The 19276-nt window shown below is 55.4% G+C and overlaps 1 protein-coding gene across 2 annotated transcripts in view; it reads left to right on the top strand.

The window, feature by feature from the left end:
* LOC121272973 (neurexin-2-like) overlaps positions 1-19276 on the top strand; it is a 2565635-nt gene that overhangs the window by 2155771 nt on the left and 390588 nt on the right. For both annotated transcript variants that reach the window (XM_041179880.1, XM_041179879.1), the window contains exon 26: positions 12606-12928. In XM_041179880.1, the coding sequence (XP_041035814.1) occupies positions 12606-12928 (323 nt within the window). The remainder of the gene's footprint in view (positions 1-12605; positions 12929-19276) is intronic.

Raw genomic sequence — 19276 nt, 5'->3', positions numbered from 1 at the left:
GAGTTTAGGGTGATACGGAGGGGCTGGAGGAGGTTAGAAAGATAGGGAGGGGTGGAGGAGTTTAGAGATAGGAAGGGGCTGGAGGAGTTTAGAGATAGTGTGGGGCTGTACTAGGCTATTGTGAGATAGGGAGCGGCTGGAGTCTATAGAGAGAAAGGGAGGGGCTGTACTAGGCTATAGTGAGATAGGGAGGGGCTGTACTAGGCTATAGAGAGATAGGGAGCGGCTGGAGGAGGGTATAGAGATATAGGGATGGGCTGTAGGAGGCTATATAGAGATAGGGCGGGGCTGGAGGAGGCTAGAGTGATAAGGAGGGGCTGGAGGAAATTAGAGAGATAGGGAGGGGCAGTTGGAGGTTAGAGAGATAGGGAGGTGTTGGAGGAGATGAGAGAGATAGGGAGGGGCTGGAGGCGGTTAAAGTGGGAGGAGCTGGAGGAGGCTATAGCGAGGGAGGGGCTGGATGAGGTAATAGAGAAGGAGGAGCTGGAGAGGCTATAGGGAGGGAGGGAGGAGCTGGAGGTGGTTAGAGAGATAGGGAGTGTCTGGAGGAGATTACAGAGATAGGGAGGGGCTGAAAGATGTTAGAGAGATAGGGAGGGGCTGAAGTAGGTTAGAAGGATAGGGAGGGGTGGTGGAGTTTAGAGATGGGGAGGGGCTGGAGGAGGTTAGGGAGATACGGAGGGGTGGAGGAGTTTAGAGATAGGGAGGGGCTGTACTAGGCTATATAGAGATAGGGAGGGGCTGTAGGAGGCTATAGAGAGATGGGGAGGGGCTGTAGGAGGCTAGAGTTATAAGGAGGGGCTGGAGCAAATTAGAGTGATAGGGAGGGGCAGTTACAGGTTAGAGAGATAGGGAGGTGTTGCCGGAGATTAGAGAGATGGGGACGGGCTGGAGGCGGTTAAAGTGGGAGTAGCTGAAGAGGCTATAGAGAGGAAGGGAGGAGCTGGAGGTGGTTATAGAGATAGGGAGGGACTGGAGGTGATTAGAGAGATAGTGAGGCTCTGGAGGAGGTGAGATAGATAGGGAGGGGCTGGAGGAGGTTAGAGAGGTAGGGAGGGGCTGGACGAGGTTAGAGAGAAAGGGAGGGGCTGGGGGAGGTTAGAGTGATAGAGAGGGGCTGGAGGAGGTTAGAGAGATAGGGAGGGGCTGGAAGAGGTTAGAGAGGTAGGGAGAGGCTGGAAGAGGTTAGAGTGGTAGGGAGGGGCTGGAGGAGGTTAGAGAGAAAGGGAGGGGCTGGAGGAGGTTAGAGAGATAGGGAGGGGCTGGAGGAGGTTAGAGAGGTAGGGATGGGTTGGAGGAGGTTAGAGAGATAGGGAGGGGACACTTGGCAACATGGCGGTGCATTCGCTTCACTCTCTGGTTTCATTTTGGTGACATTTTATTTCTCTTTAGCCGCTCTTGCCTTTCATTAAAGAAAGACTCGCGTTAAAATGGCGCCCTCCACGATCTCAGGATGGACCCTGGCCCTCAACACTCACTCCCTCAGCTCTCACTCCCTCCCCCAGGCCCTCAACACTCACTCTGTCAGCACTCACTTCCTCCTCCAGGCCCTCAACACTCACTCCCTCAGCACTCACTCCCTCCCCCAGGCCCTCAACACTCACTCCCTCAGCACTCACTCCCTCCCCCAGTCCCTCAGCACTCACTCCCTCCCCCAGGCTCTCAACACTCACTCCCTCCCCCGGCCCTCAACACTCACTCCCTCAACACTCACTCCCTCCCCCAGGCCCTCAACACTCACTCCCTCCCCCCGGCCCTCAACACTCACTCCCTCCCCCCGGCCCTCAACACTCACTCCCTCCCCCTGGCCCTCAACACTCACTCCCTCCCCCCGGCCCTCAACACTCACTCCCTCCCCCCGGCCCTCAACACTCACTCCCTCAGCACTCACTCCCTCCCCCAAACCCTCAACACTCACTCCCTCAGCTCTCACTCCCTCCCCCAGGCCCTCAACACTCACTGTCAGCACTCACTTCCTCCCCCAGGCCCTCAACACTCACTCCCTCAGCACTCACTCCCTCCCCCCAAGGCCCTCAACACTCACTCCCTCCCCTCCAGGTCCTCAACACTCAGTCTCTCCGCCCAGACCCTCGGCACTCACTCCCTCCCCCAAGGCCCTCCGCACACACTCCCTCCCCTCAGGCCCTCAGCACTCACTCCCTCAGCACTCACTCCCTCCCCCCGGCCCTCAACACTCACTCTCTCCCCCCGGCCCTCAATACTCACTCCCTCCCCCTGGCCCTCAGCACTTGCTCCCTCCCCCAGTCCCTCAGGACTCACTGCCTCCCCCCAGGCCCTCCGCACACACTCCCTCCCCCCCAGCCCCTCGCCACTCTTTCTCCTCCCATCACCCCTCCACGTTAAAAAACACCCTTTTTCTCCCCAGCAAACTCACCGCCGCTGACCTTTCTCTGCTCCTCCAATTATAGACTGTTTCTCTCCCACATTTGCCGCTGATGGGCTGAATCATGAGCAAACGTGGCTGAGGCCCGGCCTGTGATTGGAGGAGCAGATTCTTGTCGAGCCTTCCATCTTCCACTATGTGCCTGACCAGCCTTTTGAAAACCATATATGGCTCTAGGGGCACATCGAGGGGCTTTCTGGGTGACACCCGGCCCTTGGACCACCTGTTGGACAACCTGTGGTAAACTTTTATACATCACCAGTTAGGCCTCAGCTGGAGTATCGTGTCCCACTCTCGGCACCGCACTTTGGGAAGGACGTCAAGGCCCTGGGAGGGGGTGCGGAGGGAGATTTACCGGAACGGGACCAGGGACGAGGGGACTTCAGTTAACGTGGGGAGACTGGAGGAGCCGGGATTGTTCTCCTCAGCGCGGAGAAGGTTAAGGGGGAGATTTAATCGGGGCGTTCGACATCACGAGGGAGTTTGGACAGAGTAAATAAGGAGAGACTGTTCCAGCGGCAGGAGGGTCGGTAACCAGAGGGGCACACAGATCGAAGAGAATCGGTTAAAGGACCAGAGGGGAGGGAGATGAGGAGAATTTTTTTTTTTACACAGCGAGTGGTTGTGATCTGGAAGGCGCTGCCTGAAAGGGCGGCGGAAGTAGATTCAATAGGAACTTTCCAGAAGGGGGGATTGGATAAATACTTGAAGGGAAAGGTGGTGGGGAAGAGGTGTGGGGGGAAAGAGTACGAAAAGCATTCGAAATGGAAGCTAAAACCCTCCCTTAGCTCCAGCGCTATCAACCCCTCACGTTGACAGGCTGAAAACTGAATGGCGATGAACCAGTTAAGTTTTATGCGTGAATTTAGCTTACTCGTCTAAACTCATCAATACAAGACAGTCACTGATAAACCCAATGGGGAATTCGGGAGAAACGTCTTTGCCCAGGGAGCAGGGAGAATGTGGAACTGGCTCCCACCGGGAGCGGGTTGAGGTGAATAGTGCAGATACAGCGAAGGGGGAAGCTGGATAAACACGAGGGAGAGACGAACGGAAGGATAAGTTGATGGAGGTGGGGGGGGGCGGGGTGAGATGCAGAGGGACCGGAGGAGGCTGGGGCTTGTGGAGCCAAATGACCCATTTCTGTGCTATCAAGTTTGAAGTCATCCTCTGATTGGTTCTGGCAGCTCCCACTGGAGCCCTCGAGTGAATCTGATTTGTCCTGACAGGAAGGAGTCTCATCCACCAATCAGTCTGATTCACACTGACAGCCTCAGCTATCTTCTTCCAATGCAACTGATTGGTTAATGCCGATGACATGCAGTCCGTCGGAGAGGCTAACTCTTTCTTCTGAAATGCCAGCGCGACTACCACGGTTAAATTGCCAGGACAGGTCACACAGACGAGGCTTGTATTCCCTCGAGTGTGGAAGGTTAAGGGGTGATCTAATCGAGGGGTTTAAGAGGATTAAACACACGAACGTATGAAATAGGAGCAGGAGTAGGCCATTCGGCCCCTCGAACCTGCTCTGCCATTCAATAAGATCATGGCTGATCTGTTTGTGTTTCGAGTTCCACATTCCCATCTACCCCCCCGATAACCTTTGATCCCCTTGCCCAACAAGAATCTATCCACCTCCTCCTTAAAAATATTCAGTGACCCCGCCTCCACCGCCTTCTGAGGCCGAGAGTTCCAAAGTAGCATAACCCTCTGAGAGAAAACATTTCTCCTCATCTCTGTCCTAAAAGGGCGACCCCTAATTTTAAAACAGTGACCTCCTAGTTCTGGACTCACCCACAAGAGGAAACATCACTTCCACATCCACCTTGACAAGGCCGCTCAGGATCTTGTACACTTCAATCAAATCACCCCTCACTCTTCTAAACTCCAGTGAAAACAAGCCCAGTCTGTCCAACCTTTCCTCATAAGACAACCCACTCATTCCAGGTATCGATCTAGTAAACCTCCTCTGAATCGCCTCCAATGTGTTTACACCCTTCCTTAAATAAGGAGACCAAAACTGCGCACAGTGTTCGAGGTGCGATTCCACCAATGCCCTGTATAACTGAAGCATAACGTCCTTACTTTTATGTTCAATTCCTCTCATAATAAAGGACAGTGTTCCATTAGCCTCCTTCATTAAAGGATTTGATAGGGTCGATCGAGAGAAACTCTTTTCCCTGGAGGGGTTGGGAATCCAGAGCAAGGGGGTCAGAAGCTTAAAATGGGAGCCAGGACGCTCAGGAGTGAAGGACTTCTTCCCACAGAGGGGAGTGGGAATCTGGAACTCTCTCCCCCACAAAAGGCTGCTGAGATTGGGAGGGGGTTGGGTGCGGGGATCAATTAAAGCTTTCAGAACTAAGATAGATAGATTTTTGTTGGGCAAGGGGTTAGGGTTAGGAAACCTAAGGCAGGTCCGTGGAGTTAAGATTCAGATCAGCCATTGGATAGCAGAATTTTAATTTTATTCGTTCACGGGGATGTGGGTGTCGCTGGCCGGGCCCAGCGTTTATTGCCCATCCCTAATTGCCCCTTTGAGAAGATGGGGGGGTGAGCCGCCTTCTTGAGCCGCTGCAGTCCCTGTGGTGTAGGTACATCTATAGGGAGGGAGTTCCAGGATTGTGACCCAGCGACAGTGAAGGGAAAGGTGAGGTTTGAAAGGCTGAATTGCCTCCCTCCCTTTCCTGCGACTTACCCCCTCCACCCCCCCACCCCCATCATCCTCCTCCTCCTGATAGCTGTCAGCCGGAGCTCGCTGTCGACTTGGGATGTGAAGCTCAAGCGGGATTTTTTAATTAATGAGAGCACAGCAGATTGTAAACCTCCACTGAAGACTAGGCTTGTCTGAGAGCAGACGACCGAGTGCTGTGTGTGCCCTTTCGGGCACATTGCGTGCCTGAGTTCTTGTTGCTTTAACTATGGGCAGTGCCTCACAACTCTTATTCCCAGTGCAGGTAAGTAAGTAAGTCTTTTCTCACAAGAGTCAAAAGAATACTCTTTTTGCAGTCCTGGCGCTCGATGAGGCTCAGGGACGATCCCGCTCTCTCTTTCTCGCCTCCGAGTCAGAGGGCCACGGGTACAAGCCCCGCCCCAGAGGCTTGAGTACAAAGTCGACGCGCAAAGCACTGTCGGAGTGCCGCACTGCCTGTGGTGCCGTCTTTTGGATGGGACATCAGACTGAGGCCCTACATACCCTCTCAGGCCGGCGGGAAACATCCTGCGGCCACTTTAGGGAGGATGAGCTTTATTTCAGCAGGTGGATGGTGGGGTAGCGGTGACATCACTGGGCTAGCAATCCAGAGGCCCAGGCTAATGCTCTGGGAGGGGAGGGGAGGCATGTCACAGGTTCAAATCCCACCAGGGCAGCTGGTGGAATTTAAATTCAATTAATGAAAATCTGGAATTACAAGCGAGTCTCAGTGATCATGAGACTTGTCCGCTGCCGTAAAAACCCCATCTGGTTCACTCATGCCCCCTTTAGGGAAGGAAATCTGCTGTCCTTACCCGGTCTGGGCCTACACGTGACTCCAGACCCCACAGCCAATGCGGTTGACTCTTAACTGCCCCCCCTGAAATGGCCGAGCGAGACCACTCAGTTCAAGGGGCAATTAGGGATGGGCAATAACAGCTGGGCCCCGCCAGAGACACCCACATCCCTGTGAAAGACTAAATAAAAACAAAATACAAACATATGACCTAGGAGCAGGAGTGAGGCCATTCTGCCCCTCGAACCTGCTCCACCATTCAATAAGATCATGGCTGATCTGACTGTAAACTCCCGCCTACCCCCCCTCGATGACCTTTCACCCCCTTTGCTTATCAAGAATCTATCTACCTCAGCCTTAAAAATATTCAAAGGCTCTGCTTCCACCACCTTTTGAGGAAGAGAGTTCCAACGACTCACGATTTTTGGTAAGCGAGGGGGTGAAAGGTTATCGGTGGGGGGGGAGGTAGGCGGGAGGCAGATTTGAGGTCACTGTCAGATCAGCCATGATCTTATTAAATGGCGGAGCAGGCTCGAGGGGCTGAATGGCCTCTTCCTGCTTCTTGTTCGTATGTATGTTCACATCCTCTGAAAGAAAACATTTCTCCTCATCTCTGTATTAAATGGGCGACCCCTTATTTTTAAACAGCGACCCCCTCGTTCTAGATTCTCCCTCAAAAGGAAGCATCCTCGTGGGGTTGATGGTAAGCTTTTCCTGGTTTCCAATCAGCTAGAGTTAGGAGGGGGGGTGGTGGAGTCCAATAATGGTTCATGAGATGGTACTTGGGAGGGTGAGACTGATTGCTGAAGACCTCTTTTTATTCCTTCATGGGATGTAGGCGTCACTGGCAAGGCCCACATTTGTTGCCCATCCCTAATTGCCCCTCAAACTGAGTGTCTCGCTCGGCCGCTTCGGGGGCAGATAAGAGTCAACCACATTTGCTGTGGGTCTGGAGTCACACGTAGGCCCAGACCAGGTAAGGAGGGCAGATTTCCTTCCCTAAAGGATATTGCTGTACCAGATGGGTTTTTACGGTAATCGATGATAGTTTCATGGTCACCATCACTGAGACTAGGTTTATGTCCCAGATTTATTAATGAATTTAAATTCCACCAGCTGCCGTGGTGGGATTTGAACCCGTCCCCCAGAGGATTAGCCTGGGTCTCTACATTATTAGTCCAATGACATTACCAATATGCCACCATCCCCCCCTTGGACCTTGGGGCCCATACCCTTAAAGTGATGGGTTATACAAGGTTAAGGAGCAGGGAAGACCTATTTTTTATTCATTCACAGGATGGGGGCATCACTGGCTAGGTCAGCATCAATTACCCATCCCTAATTGCCCCTTGAGAAGGTGTTGGTGAGCCGCCTTCTTGAGCCGCTGCAGTCCGTGTGGTGTAGGTACACCCACAGTGCTGTTAGGGAGGGAGTTCCAGGATTGTGACCCATCGACAGTGAAGGAACGGCCGATATATTTCCAAGTCAGGATGGTGAGTGGCTTGGAGGGGAACTTGCAGGTGGTGGTATTCCCATGTGTCTGTTGCCCTTGTCCTTCTAGATGATTGTGGTCCTGGGTTTGGAAGGTGCTGTCGAAGGAGCCTTGGTGAGTTGCTGCAGTGCATCTTGTAGATGGCACACTGCTGCTACTGTGCGTTGGTGGTGCAGGAAGTGAATGTTCGTGGATGGGGTGCCAATCAAGCGGGGCTGCTTTGTCCTGGATGGTGTCGAGCTTTTTGAGTGTTGTGGGAGCTGCACTCATCCAGGCAAGTGGGGAGTATTCCATCACACTCCTGACTTGTGCCTTGTAGATGGTGGACAGGCTTTGGGGAGTCAGGAGGTGAGTTACTCGCTGCAGGTTCCCATCCTCTGAACTGCTCTTGTAGCCACAGTATTTATGTGGCTGGTCCAGTTCAGTTTCTGGTCAATGGTAACCCCCAGGATGTTGATAGTGGGGGATTCAGCGACGGTAATGCCATTGAATGTCAAGGGGCGATGGTTCCTATGTTCCTAAGGTTTCCCACAATGCTGATGTTTCTTACGATGTTGCTACATGGTGACAGTAACCTGGCCAAGGACTGTTCGAACACTGAAGGAGAAGCCAGCTAGGTGTCAGTGCTCACCTTTGATTAGCCGTGTGTCTGCTGAGACTCGCTGCAGCCCATCTAGTGTGGGCCTCCCATGGGGTTTTAGGAAGGCACTTCCTTACAGCCCTTCAATCCTGCTCCCCCATTCAATACAATCATGGCTGAACTTCAACTCCACTTTCCCGTCTGCTCCCCATATCCCTTCATTCCCTGATAGTCCAAAAATCTGTCTATCCCACAGCCTTCAATGTGTTCAACGATGGAGCATCCACAACCCTCTGGGGTAGAGAATTCCCAAGATTCACAAACCTCTGAGTGAAGTAATTTCTCCTCATCTCAGTCCTAAATGATTGGCCCCTTATCCTGAGACTGGGCCCCCCCCGTGTTTTAGATTCCCCGACCAATGGAAACAATCTCTCAGTGCCCACGCTGTCACAGCCCCTTCAGAATCTTGTAGGTTTCGATGAGGTCGCCTCTCATTCTTCTAAACTCCAGAGAATATAAGCTCAATTTACTCAGCCTCCCATCATAGGGCAACCCCCTCATCCCAGGGACCAATTTAGTGAACCTTCACTGTACCGTCTCCAGTACAAGTCTATCCTTCCTTAAATGTGGAGACCAAAACTGCACACAGTGTTCCAGATGTGGTCTCACCAAAACCCTGTACAACTGTAACAAGGCTTCCTTATTCTTATACTCCAATCCCCTTGCAGTAAAGGATTAAGCGGTAGTTAACATGATAAAGGGTGAGAGGTAGCTCTGATAGTAAAGGGTGACGTAAGGACTTTAGGGAGAAGGCATCTGGCTTCATAGATCATGGGCAGGATCTTCCGGCCGGCGAGAGGAGGCGGGGCCTGCTCGCCGACGTGTGAAATGACGCGGGATGATGTCAGTTGGAACTCCTGACGTCACCCCGCGCCATTTCCATTTTCAGGTTGGCAGGGGGCGCCACCGAGTCAGCTGCACGCCTGTCAACGGCCCATTGAGGCCATTGACCCCATTAATGGACCTGCTCATCCAACCTTAAGGTCGGCGAGCAGGCCAGGATCCCTGGGCGGGCTTCAGAGAAAGCGCGAAACCTCATCCACGGGCGGGACGAGGTTTCATGAGAGGGTATTTAAACGTTTTTTAAAAGCTTCAATAAAAGCTACGGACTTGTCCCAACTCATGTGACAGGCTTTGGGGAGTCAAACCACCGCTTAATCCTTTACTGCAAGGGGATTGGAGTATAAGAATAAGGGAGTCTTGTTACAGTTGTACAGAGTTTTGGTGAGACCACATCTGGAACACTGTGTGCAGTTTTGGTCTCCACATTTAAGGAAGGATAGACTTGTACTGGAGACGGTACAGTGAAGGTTCACTAGATTGGTCCCTGGGATGAGGGGGTTGTCCTATGGTGAGAGGCTGAGTAAATTGGGTTTATATTCTCTGGAGGTTAGAAGATGAGAGGCGATCTCACCGAAACCTATAAGATTCTGAAGGGGAACAGGGGCTGTGGGAGTCGGTGGGCTTGCAATGAGTATTGGTGGACAGTCTATCACCAGAATTGGAGACAGAGAGGTCTAGGAATGGAAGGGAAGCGTTGGAGATGGACCATGCGAAGGTGAGAGAGGGGTGGAAATCCTGAAGGAATTCTGAAGGGGCTGTGACAGGGTGGACACTGAGAGATTGTTCCCGCTGGTCGGGGGAATCTAAAACATGGGGGTCACAGTCTCAGGATTAGGGGCCGATCATTCAGGACTGAGATGGGGAGAAATTCTTCACTCAGAGGGTTATGAATCTTTGGAATTCTCCACCCCAGAGGGTTGTGGATGCTCTACCATTGAATATGTTGAAGGCTGCAAGATAGACAAATTTTGGGTCTCTCAGAGAATGAAGGGATATGGGGAGCAGGCGGGAAGATGGAGTTGAAGTCCAAGATCAGTCATGATCACATTGAATGGTGGAGCAGGCTCGATGGGCTGAGTGGTCTACTCCTGCTCCTATTTCTGGTGGTCTTGTGTGCTTATGAAGGCAGTCATAGGATAGCGGAGGCTGCAAACCTTTCATCAGGGGAGTTCCAAACCAGGAGGCACCATTGTCGAGTTTAGAGGCCACCCTGGTTGAAAGCGAATGAGGAATTCCCTTCCTCAGATATGGGACACTCACCCTCGAAGGACAGGGGTGGTGGGGAACCCGTGAAACTGTCCGACAAAGAGAACCTCAGAATCGCAGAACTGTTAACAGCACAGAAGGAGGCCATTTGGCCCGTCATGCCTGCGCCAGCTCTATCTCTCTGAGCAAGCAACTCACCTAGTCCCATTACCCCCCACCACCCCACCCCGTCTTCCCCCTTCAGAAAGGAAAGAGGTCGTGCATTTCCGTAGCGCCTTTCACAACCTCAGGACGTCCGAAGTTGCTTCACGGCCATGGAAGGGCTTCTGAGGGGGCCGCCACTGTTGTGAGGTAGTAGACACGGCAACCAACTTGCACACAGCAATATCCCACAAGCAACAATGTGATCACGACCCAGCTCATCGGTTTTTAGCCATGTTGGTTGAGGGAGGAACGCTCGTCCCCAGGGGACACGGGGGAGGACCTCCCCACTCCGCCACTCCCCACCAACCACCCCGACCTCGGCCCCGCTCTTCCCCCGACAGCGGCCGTGAGGCCTTTGACATCCACTTGAGAGGGCAGAAGTGTTGGGGGGTGGGGGTGGGGGTGTTGGAGGCCCCCCTGATTGAATGACGGCGTCCCTGACAGTGCTGCACTCCCTCAGAGCCGCACCCTGGGAGAGCCGCCCTGCTGCGCTTTCCGGGGTCAAGTCTCCGGAGTGGGACTCGAGCCTGCAGCCTTCTGACTCAGGGCCCACGCCTTCCCACTCGCCGGGCGGAATATTCCGCTCGCCGGGCGGGCGCTGGCGCGACGGTTCGGTCGTGGGGGGTGTGATGGTGGGGGGGGGGGGGGGTGCGGGAACCGGAAAGCGGGGCCTGCCCACAATTGAGAGGCCCTACTGAGGCTGACAGAGGCGTAACCGAGGGGGATTTATGGTTGCCGGGCGGGACGAGGCCGAGGCCTCCCACACGAGCTGATACAAAAAAATACGGACAGAGTTTTCATCTCGCATTCGCGCGGGGGACTGATTCTGATGCTTGGGCGCTTTTCCTGGAATTTTAATTCTCCCGGAGCTTTCATTCCGCGCTCCCCCACCCCCCAGCTCCTCCTCCCATCTGCACCCACCCCCCACCTCCCCCCCACCCCTGCAGCGCTGTCAATTGTCCAGCCGCCGTGAAATTGCGGTGGTTGGGGTTGGTGGGGGGGGGGGGGGTGTTCCCCGATCCCGAGCGGCAGTCCGGCGATCCCGCCTCACCCCCCTGGACCCGAAAACCCCTCCTCCCCCGGGAAAAGGGCCGGGCGGTCGGGATTGAAGAGCAGAGCGGAGGTGGGGGGGGGGCAGCAGCCTGGACGGGCCGAGCGACCGCTCCAGGCTCCCAGGACGATCGACCGCCGAGAGCATGGGCTCCGTTGTGGGGCACAACAACAACGACCTGCATTTGTTTAGCACCTTTAACTAACTAAAACGCCCCTCCCCCCCTCCACCGAGGCGCCTCACAGGTGCAGTTATCGAACAGAATTCGACCCCTCCCCCCTCCGAGCCACGTGAGGAGATATTTAGGGACAAGTGACCAAACACTCGGTCAAAGAGGTTGGTCTTAAGGAGCGTCTTAAAGGAAGAGAGAGAGGCCAGGGGAGGTTTAGGGGGGGAATTCCAGAGCTTAGGGCCCCTCCCACCCCAGGCAGCTGAAGGCCCGGCCGCTCAATGGTGGAGCGATGGGCATCAGGGGATACTCAAGAGGCCGGAATTGGAGGAGCGCAGAGATCTCGGATGGATGGAGGGGCTGGAGGAGTTGAGAGAGATAGTGAGGTGGCAGAGGGAGCACAGAGATCTCAGAGGGATGGAGGGATGCGGGGGTTGGAGGAGGTTAGAGAGATAGTGAGGCGGCGGAGGGAGCACAGAGATCTCGGAGGGATGGAGGGATGCGGGGGCTGGAGGAGGTTAGAGAGATAGTGAGGCGGCGGAGGGAGCACAGAGATCTCGGAGGGATGTGGGGGCTGGAGGAGGTTAGAGAGATAGTGAGGCGGCGGAGGGAGCACAGAGATCTCGGAGGGATGGAGGGATGTGGGGGGTGGAGGAGGTGAGAGAGATAGTGAGGCGGTGGAGGGAGCACAGAGATCTCGGAGGGATGTGGGGGCTGGAGGAGGTGAGAGAGATAGTGAGGTGGCGGAGGGAACGCAGACATCTCGCTGCTCCCCCTCGTCCCCTTCGCAAGCCATGAGGAAACCCCTTTCCAAAGGAGCGTGACCAGGAGCAGTGACACTGGCTGATTCTCATTGCTTTTCTGTTACGCTTACCCCCCCCACCACCACCTCCCAGGGGAGGAGGTTGGTGGGGGTGGGGGTGGTGGGGGGGGCGGGTAGACGGGTAGCGGGGTAAGTGGCCTCATCATCCGGTGACCATTGGGCGTGGCGATGGAGGGGTTGTTTTGTGAATGGTGACACACGGAGGTGAGAGCTCTTGGCTGTTTGTTGTATCTCGGTTCCTGGTCTTAATGTGTGACGCAGATCTTTGCTCTCCCGTTATCTTTGCAGGCCGACAGTTGACCATCTTCAACAGCCAGGCCTCCATCCAGATTGGGGGCAAGGACCAAGGCCGGCCCTTCCAGGGCCAGGTGGCCGGCCTCTATTACAATGGCCTGAAGGTGCTGACCCTCGCCGCCGAGAGCGACCCCAATGTCAAGGTGGAGGGCAACCTGCGGCTGGTGGGGGAAGTGCCGTCGGTGATGACCACCGAGACCACGGCCACCACGCTCCTGGCGGACATGTCCACCACCATCATGGAGACCACCACCACCATGGCCACCACCACCACACGGCGAGGGAGGTCACCGACCATGAACGACAGGATAACCCAGGTAAGGCCGAAGGGGACTGAACGGGGTGTGGGGGGGGGGAACATCCAGCCACCCCCTCCCCCCTCACTGTCTCGGGGTGGGGGGGGAATGGGGAGGCGGGAGGGAGCGCGGAGACCTTTCAGCCCATCCAGCCCAGCGGCTGCCAACGATACACAGCTCCTTCCTGTCCAGCGCAGCAATAACCAGGGGCACAGGTTGAAACCGGCCGGCCGGAAGGGTGAGACGGCCGGGGCGGGGGGATTGGGGGGGCGGCGGGGGGTGCAGTCGAAGAGAAATTATTTTCGTGCTGAGGGTGGTGGGTGTCTGGAATTCACTGCCTGAAAGGGTGGTGGAGACAGAAACAATTGCATTTCATAAACACGTGGGTATGAGCCTGAAGTGCCGTAAGCCACACGGACACAGAGCAAGAGCTGGACTGTGGGATTAGAATGGATAGCCCTCCCAGGGCCCACACAGCTATAATGGGCCGAATGACCCTCATCAGGGCCATAAACATTTCTGTTACTTATGCTACAATGAAATACACACATACAGTCACACACACACACACACACACGTGCACAGTCACACACTTACACACACCCACACACAGGCACATACACAAACACAGACCCACGCACACACAGAAACACAGACCCACACACACACAGACACAGACAGACACAGTCACAGACACACACACTCACACACACGCACAATCACACACACTCACAGTCACACACACGGACACAGTCACACACACACAGACACAAACACAGATACAGTCACACACACACACAGACATAGACACACAGTCACTCACACACACACATACAACCACACAGTCACACACTCACACAGACATACACACAGTCACTCACACACACACCAACCCACCCCCCCCCCCCACCCCCCCTGTGAGTTGCACTTCATGCCCCTCTTTCAGCTTGTGTTACACACCACAGCCTCACATCATTCAGCCTCCCTGGCTTGGTGTCTCAAAGCCCCATATGTGATCTGATTCCATTCACACGTCAGCTCTTACATAGGAACATCAGAAATAGGAGCAGGAGTAGACCATTCGTCCCCTCGAGCCTGCCCCACCATTCAATAAGACCATGGCTGATCTGTTTGTGTTTTGAGTTCCACGTTCCCATCTACCCCTGATAACCTTTGATCCCCTTGCCTAACAAGAATCTATCTACCTCCTCCTTAAAAATATTCAGTGACCCCGCCTCCACCCCCTTCTGAGGCCGAGAGTTCCAAAGTCACACAACCCTCTGAGAGAAAACATTTCTCCTCATCTCTGTCCCTAAAAGGGTGACCCCTAATTTTAAAACAGCAATGGTCAGTGTACTCAGTGAGCATCACCCTCCCAACTCTGAGCAAGAAGATTGTGGTTTCCAGCCCCACTCCAGCAGGTTGAGCAAAGAAATCCAGGTTGTACCCCCAGTGCCAGTATTGAAGGAGTGCTGCACTGTCGGAGGGTAAGTACTGAGGGAGTGCTGCACTGTCGGAGGGTCAGTACTGAGGGAGTGCTGCACTGTCGGAGGGTCAGTACTGAGGGAGTGCTGCACTGTCGGAGGGTCAGTACTGAGGGAGTGCTGCACTGTCGGAGGGTCAGTGCTGAGGGAGTGCTGCACTGTCGGAGGGTCAGTACTGAGGGAGTGCTGCACTGTCGGAAGGTCAGTACTGAGCGAGTGCTCTCTCCGCAGATGCTGCCAGACCTGCTGAGTTTTTCTATCGTTCTCTGTTTTCATGTCACATAAGAAGGCTGGTTAACCAAATTGAGGCTCGTGGAATAGGAGGGTCAGTGTCAGCTTCGATATATAAAAATGTTAGGTTAAGGACAGAAAACATCGAGTCCCAGTAACTGGTTGTTTTTCAGACTGGAGGATGGTACAACCAGTTACTGGGACTCAATGTTTTCTAACATTTTTATATATTGAAGCTGACACTGACCCTCCTATTCCACGAGCCTCAATTTTGTTAACCAGCCTTCTTATGTGACATGAAAACAGAGAACGATAGAAAAACTCAGCAGGTCTGGCAGCATCTGCGGAGAGAGAAACAGAGTTAACGTTTCGAGTCCCTACGACCCTTCTTCAGAGCTAAGGAGAGATCCCTCCTGAGCTCCCACCTACCCCTGACCCTTCTGTCTTGCTCCACCCGCTCCGCCCCCTCTTCAACAGCCTGATATCCTTCGCGTCCCCACTTCCCTCCAGAGCTCTGAAGAAGAGTCAGACGGACTCGAAACACCAACTCTGATTCCCTCTCCACAGATGCTGCCGGAGCGGCTGAATTTTTCAGAGCGCTTTCTGTTTCTATTTCAGGTTTCTGCGGTACTTTGCCGTTATCTTTTCACGCGGCGCTTGGTCAAAGGCTTTCTTAACATCAACATGGGCGACCTCCGCCCCATCCCCTTTGCCAACTTGCTCAGTTAGCGCACCCAAAAATTCAAATCAGGTCTGCCCTTCACGAATACCGCGCGCTGGCCCTCCTTAATTAACTCGAACCCCTCCGAGGGTCTTCCGTCCCTTACCCCCCTCCCCGATAATTGTTTCTGAAACCTTACTGACCCTAGAGCGAGTGGCCTGTAGTTACGAGGAACGTACTTCCACCCCCTTCTCGATTAAGGGCCTCACCGTTGCTGCTCTCCCAGCTACGAGCTCCCACCCTACCCCACCCACCACCCTATCTAGGGGAGATCGGAAGACCATGCCAATCCCTTTCCTCATCTCCACCCATCCCCACCAACTTGGTTTCACAAGTAAGCAAGCCATCGGGACCAGGGGGAGAGTCTTCTCCCCGTCAGGAGAGCAGGTCAGGAGCGTGCGTGCGCATGAAAGAGCGCGGAGATTTCCCAGAGGCGCGGAGCTGCCTCAGGGAGATTAAGTTGAATTTGGAACCCCCCAAAATAAGAAAGAAGGTTGGAAACCTTTCACACGCGTCCCCGTTCCCCCCACCCCCCTCATCGTGTGACCAGTGCCAACGTGAGCTGGGACGTGTTTCTCAAATGCTTAATAAATTGTCCACGAGTTTAATGAACCCTTCGTGAGGTCTCATCGCTGGCCGAGGATGAGGTTTCATGGCGAAAAAAATGCCAAGGCTGACCCGGGCGCCTGACCTCCGACCCGCAGGGTTGGACGGGCAGCTTTCCCAAGAGAGCTGGCTGTTTTTTATATGGGCCCTAGTGGGGCCGCTGACAGTTCGGAGAGCGCCGCACTCCCTCAGTACCGCGCTGGAGCGTCAGCTTCGATTGCAGGGTCAAGCCTCGGAGTGGGGCTCGAACCCTCGCACCTCTGACCCCCTTCCGTGGCCGCAATTCGTTCACTGAGCAGAGGAGAGGAATCCGGAGCCAGTTCGGGTTCGAGCCCCAACACGGCAGCTGGTGGAATTTGAATAGAAATCTGGAATTAAAAGTCTAATGGTGACCATTGTCGCTTGTTGTAAAAACCCCATCTGGTTCACTTATGTCCCCTTTAGGGGAAGGAAATCTGCTGTCCTTACCCCGGTCTGGGCCTACACGTGACTCCAGACCCCACAGCCAATGCGATGGACTCTTAAACACCCTCTGAAATGGCCGAGCGAGACACTCAGGTTGCATCAAACCACGACCAAGTCACAAAAGGGGAATGAAACATTAACAAAAACCCAGTTCTGTCGAAGGGTCATGAGGACTCGAAACGTCAACTCTTTTCTTCTCCGCCGATGCTGCCAGACCTGCTGAGTTTTTCCAGGTAATTCTGTTTTTGTTTTTGTTTTGGATTTCCAGCATCCGCAGTTTTTTTGTTTTTATCTCTATGAAACATTAACACCGTGTCTTCCCCACCAGACCAAAGCCAGACGTTGACATACTGGTGGCACGGAAGTAGGCCATTCGGCCCCTCGTGCCTGTGCCGGCTCTTTTCCTTGAAGCGAGGAAGTAAAGCCCCACTCCCCACCTCCCCCCCCCCTGCCTTTCTCTGCCACCCTGCAAATTTCTACCTTGTCGGGTGTTTATCCAATCCCCTCTTTTTGGAAGTTACCACTGAGGCTGCCTCCCACCGGGGTCACACCAGATTGCAGCATTAAGAAAAGATAATTCTCCCCCAAACCACCCCACCCCACCCCACCCAGGTCCAGTTTTCCCTTAAGCCTGTGCCCCCCACCACCGCCCCCACCCCACCCCACCCCCCCCAGGTCCAGTTTTCCCTTAAGCCTGTGTACCCCACCCCACCCCCCCCCCCCCAGGTCCAGTTTTCCCTTAAGCCTGTGCCCCCCACCACCGCCCCCACCCCACCCCCCCCCCCCCCCCAGGTCCAGTTTTCCCTTAAGCCTGTGCCCCCCACCACCGCCCCCACCCCACCCCCCCCCCCCCCCCCCAGGTCCAGTTTTCCCTTAAGCCTGTGCCCCCCACCACCACCCCCCCCCACCCCCCCCAGGTCCAGTTTTCCCTTAAGCCTGTGCCCCCCACCACCACCTCCCCCCCCCCCCCCAGGTCCAGTTTTCCCTTAAGCCTGTGTACCCCACCCCACCCCCCCCCCCCAGGTCCAGTTTTCCCTTAAGCCTGTGCCCCCCACCACCACCCCCCCCACCCCCCCCCAGGTCCAGTTTTCCCTTAAGCCTGTGTACCCCACCCCACCCCCCCCCCCCCCCCCCAGGTCCAGTTTTCCCTTAAGCCTGTGTACCCCACCCCACCCCCCCCCCCCCAGGTCCAGTTTTCCCTTAAGCCTGTGCCCCCCACCACCACCCCCCCCCACCCCCCCCCAGGTCCAGTTTTCCCTTAAGCCTGTGCCCCCCACCAACACCTCCCCCCCCCCCCCCCAGGTCCAGTTTTCCCTTAAGCCTGTGCCCCCCCACCACCGCCCCCCCCCACCCCACCCCACCCCAGGTCCAGTTTTCCATTAAGCCTGTCCCCCCCACCCCACCCCCCCCCCCCCCCCCGCCCGCCCTGGTCGCTTAAGATAGGGGGGGCACAAAGCAGTTCACGGGCAGCGGGATGGCGCCCAGGGGGCTTCGGCGGCCTACTCCCTGTGTTGCTACCGGTTACCGCCCCGCCCACCCCGCCCCGCCCCGCCCCGCGCCAGTGGAAAGGGTTGCTCCCTCTCCCGCTCCTGTCGAAACGTCACCGCGTGCCCCAAGGAGAGCCACCCGGATGGCGGGAACGAGAGCGAGCGAGCGAGCGAGCGAGCGCGGTCCGAAGCAAAAGGCAGGCCAGCTTCGGAGTAGGTCCAGAGGTGTTTGGGCGAGGAAGTATTTCCTTTCCACGCCGCACACGGCAAGACGTGGCCCCCGTAATGTTTCGTGACTGGCCGTCCGCTTTCAATATTTAAGCCGCGCTAAAACTCGGGCCCGCGTCCCATCCCCTTTTTTTGTTTTGGGACTGAGCGGCGAACGACACTGGTTGACCAACCGCTCTTTGGCAGAGTTTAAAATTAACCTGGGCTGCGTTGACTACTCATATGGGATTGATGTGTCCTTTTCCATAGGACAGAGAGAGAGAGAGAGAGAGAGAGAAAAATAAACACCGCAAGCTTAAATTTCTCTTGAATATATATAAAAAAAAAACGCGAGGGCCGTGTTTCATCAGAGGGTCACCGGGCGTCCAGTCAGTAGTCTCGTTATCCCCTGGCAGCGAATCGTGCTGCTGGCACGATTGCCTTGGATCGCCACGAGGCCTTAGGCCTCATGGTCAGCCTGGGCTGTAGTTCCCCGCGGAGAAGGCCTCACCGGGGTCGGGGTGGGGGTGGGGGGGGGAGGGAGCTGGCGTTCGACGAGGCCGGCCTGCCCTTTGTCGCTGCCCGGAGTGGCGCCAAGGGGCCACTTGAGTTACCTCCACCCAACCCCCAACCCCGTCAGAGCCTCCGGAACGGGCCCCGGGAGGACCGAGAGAGCCGAGGCCGGGGTGGTGGGGTGGGGGGGGGGGGGGGAATCGCTCGCCAACAACTGAACCCAGGGGTATCTTTTGGGTGAAACCAATTAAACCAAACCAACAAAACGAGGACAAATCAAGCACAGCCCCTAATTCAGGTCAGCCGTGAAACTAAAGACAAAATTTAAAGGAAACTTACAACTTCAAACCAAAATGTGATTAAAGGGGTCGATGAAGCAGCCCAGTCCCCGCGGTGCCCACCGAGCAGGGAGGGCCTCGAGAGCGCCGGCAGACACCGCCTGCTCCCTCTCCAGGGACATCCGGCCGCGAACGTGGCCGCGGAAGAGGGACAGACAATCGGGCGGGGCTTCCCCGTCAATCGCCCGCTGCCTGGTCCTGTTAATGGCCAAGTTGGCCAGGCCCAGGAGAGGGGTTCACGAGGAGGTCCTCCTCCTTCCCGACCCCCACCCCTTCCGCACCGGGTGTCCGTAGATCAGGAAAATTAAACCAGGGGC

This window comes from Carcharodon carcharias, chromosome 37 (assembly GCF_017639515.1).
Source record: "Carcharodon carcharias isolate sCarCar2 chromosome 37, sCarCar2.pri, whole genome shotgun sequence".
NCBI classification, from domain to species: Eukaryota; Metazoa; Chordata; class Chondrichthyes; order Lamniformes; family Lamnidae; genus Carcharodon; species Carcharodon carcharias.
The sequence above is the reverse complement of the archived record's forward strand: the minus strand, read 5'-3'. Positions and strand labels throughout refer to the sequence as shown.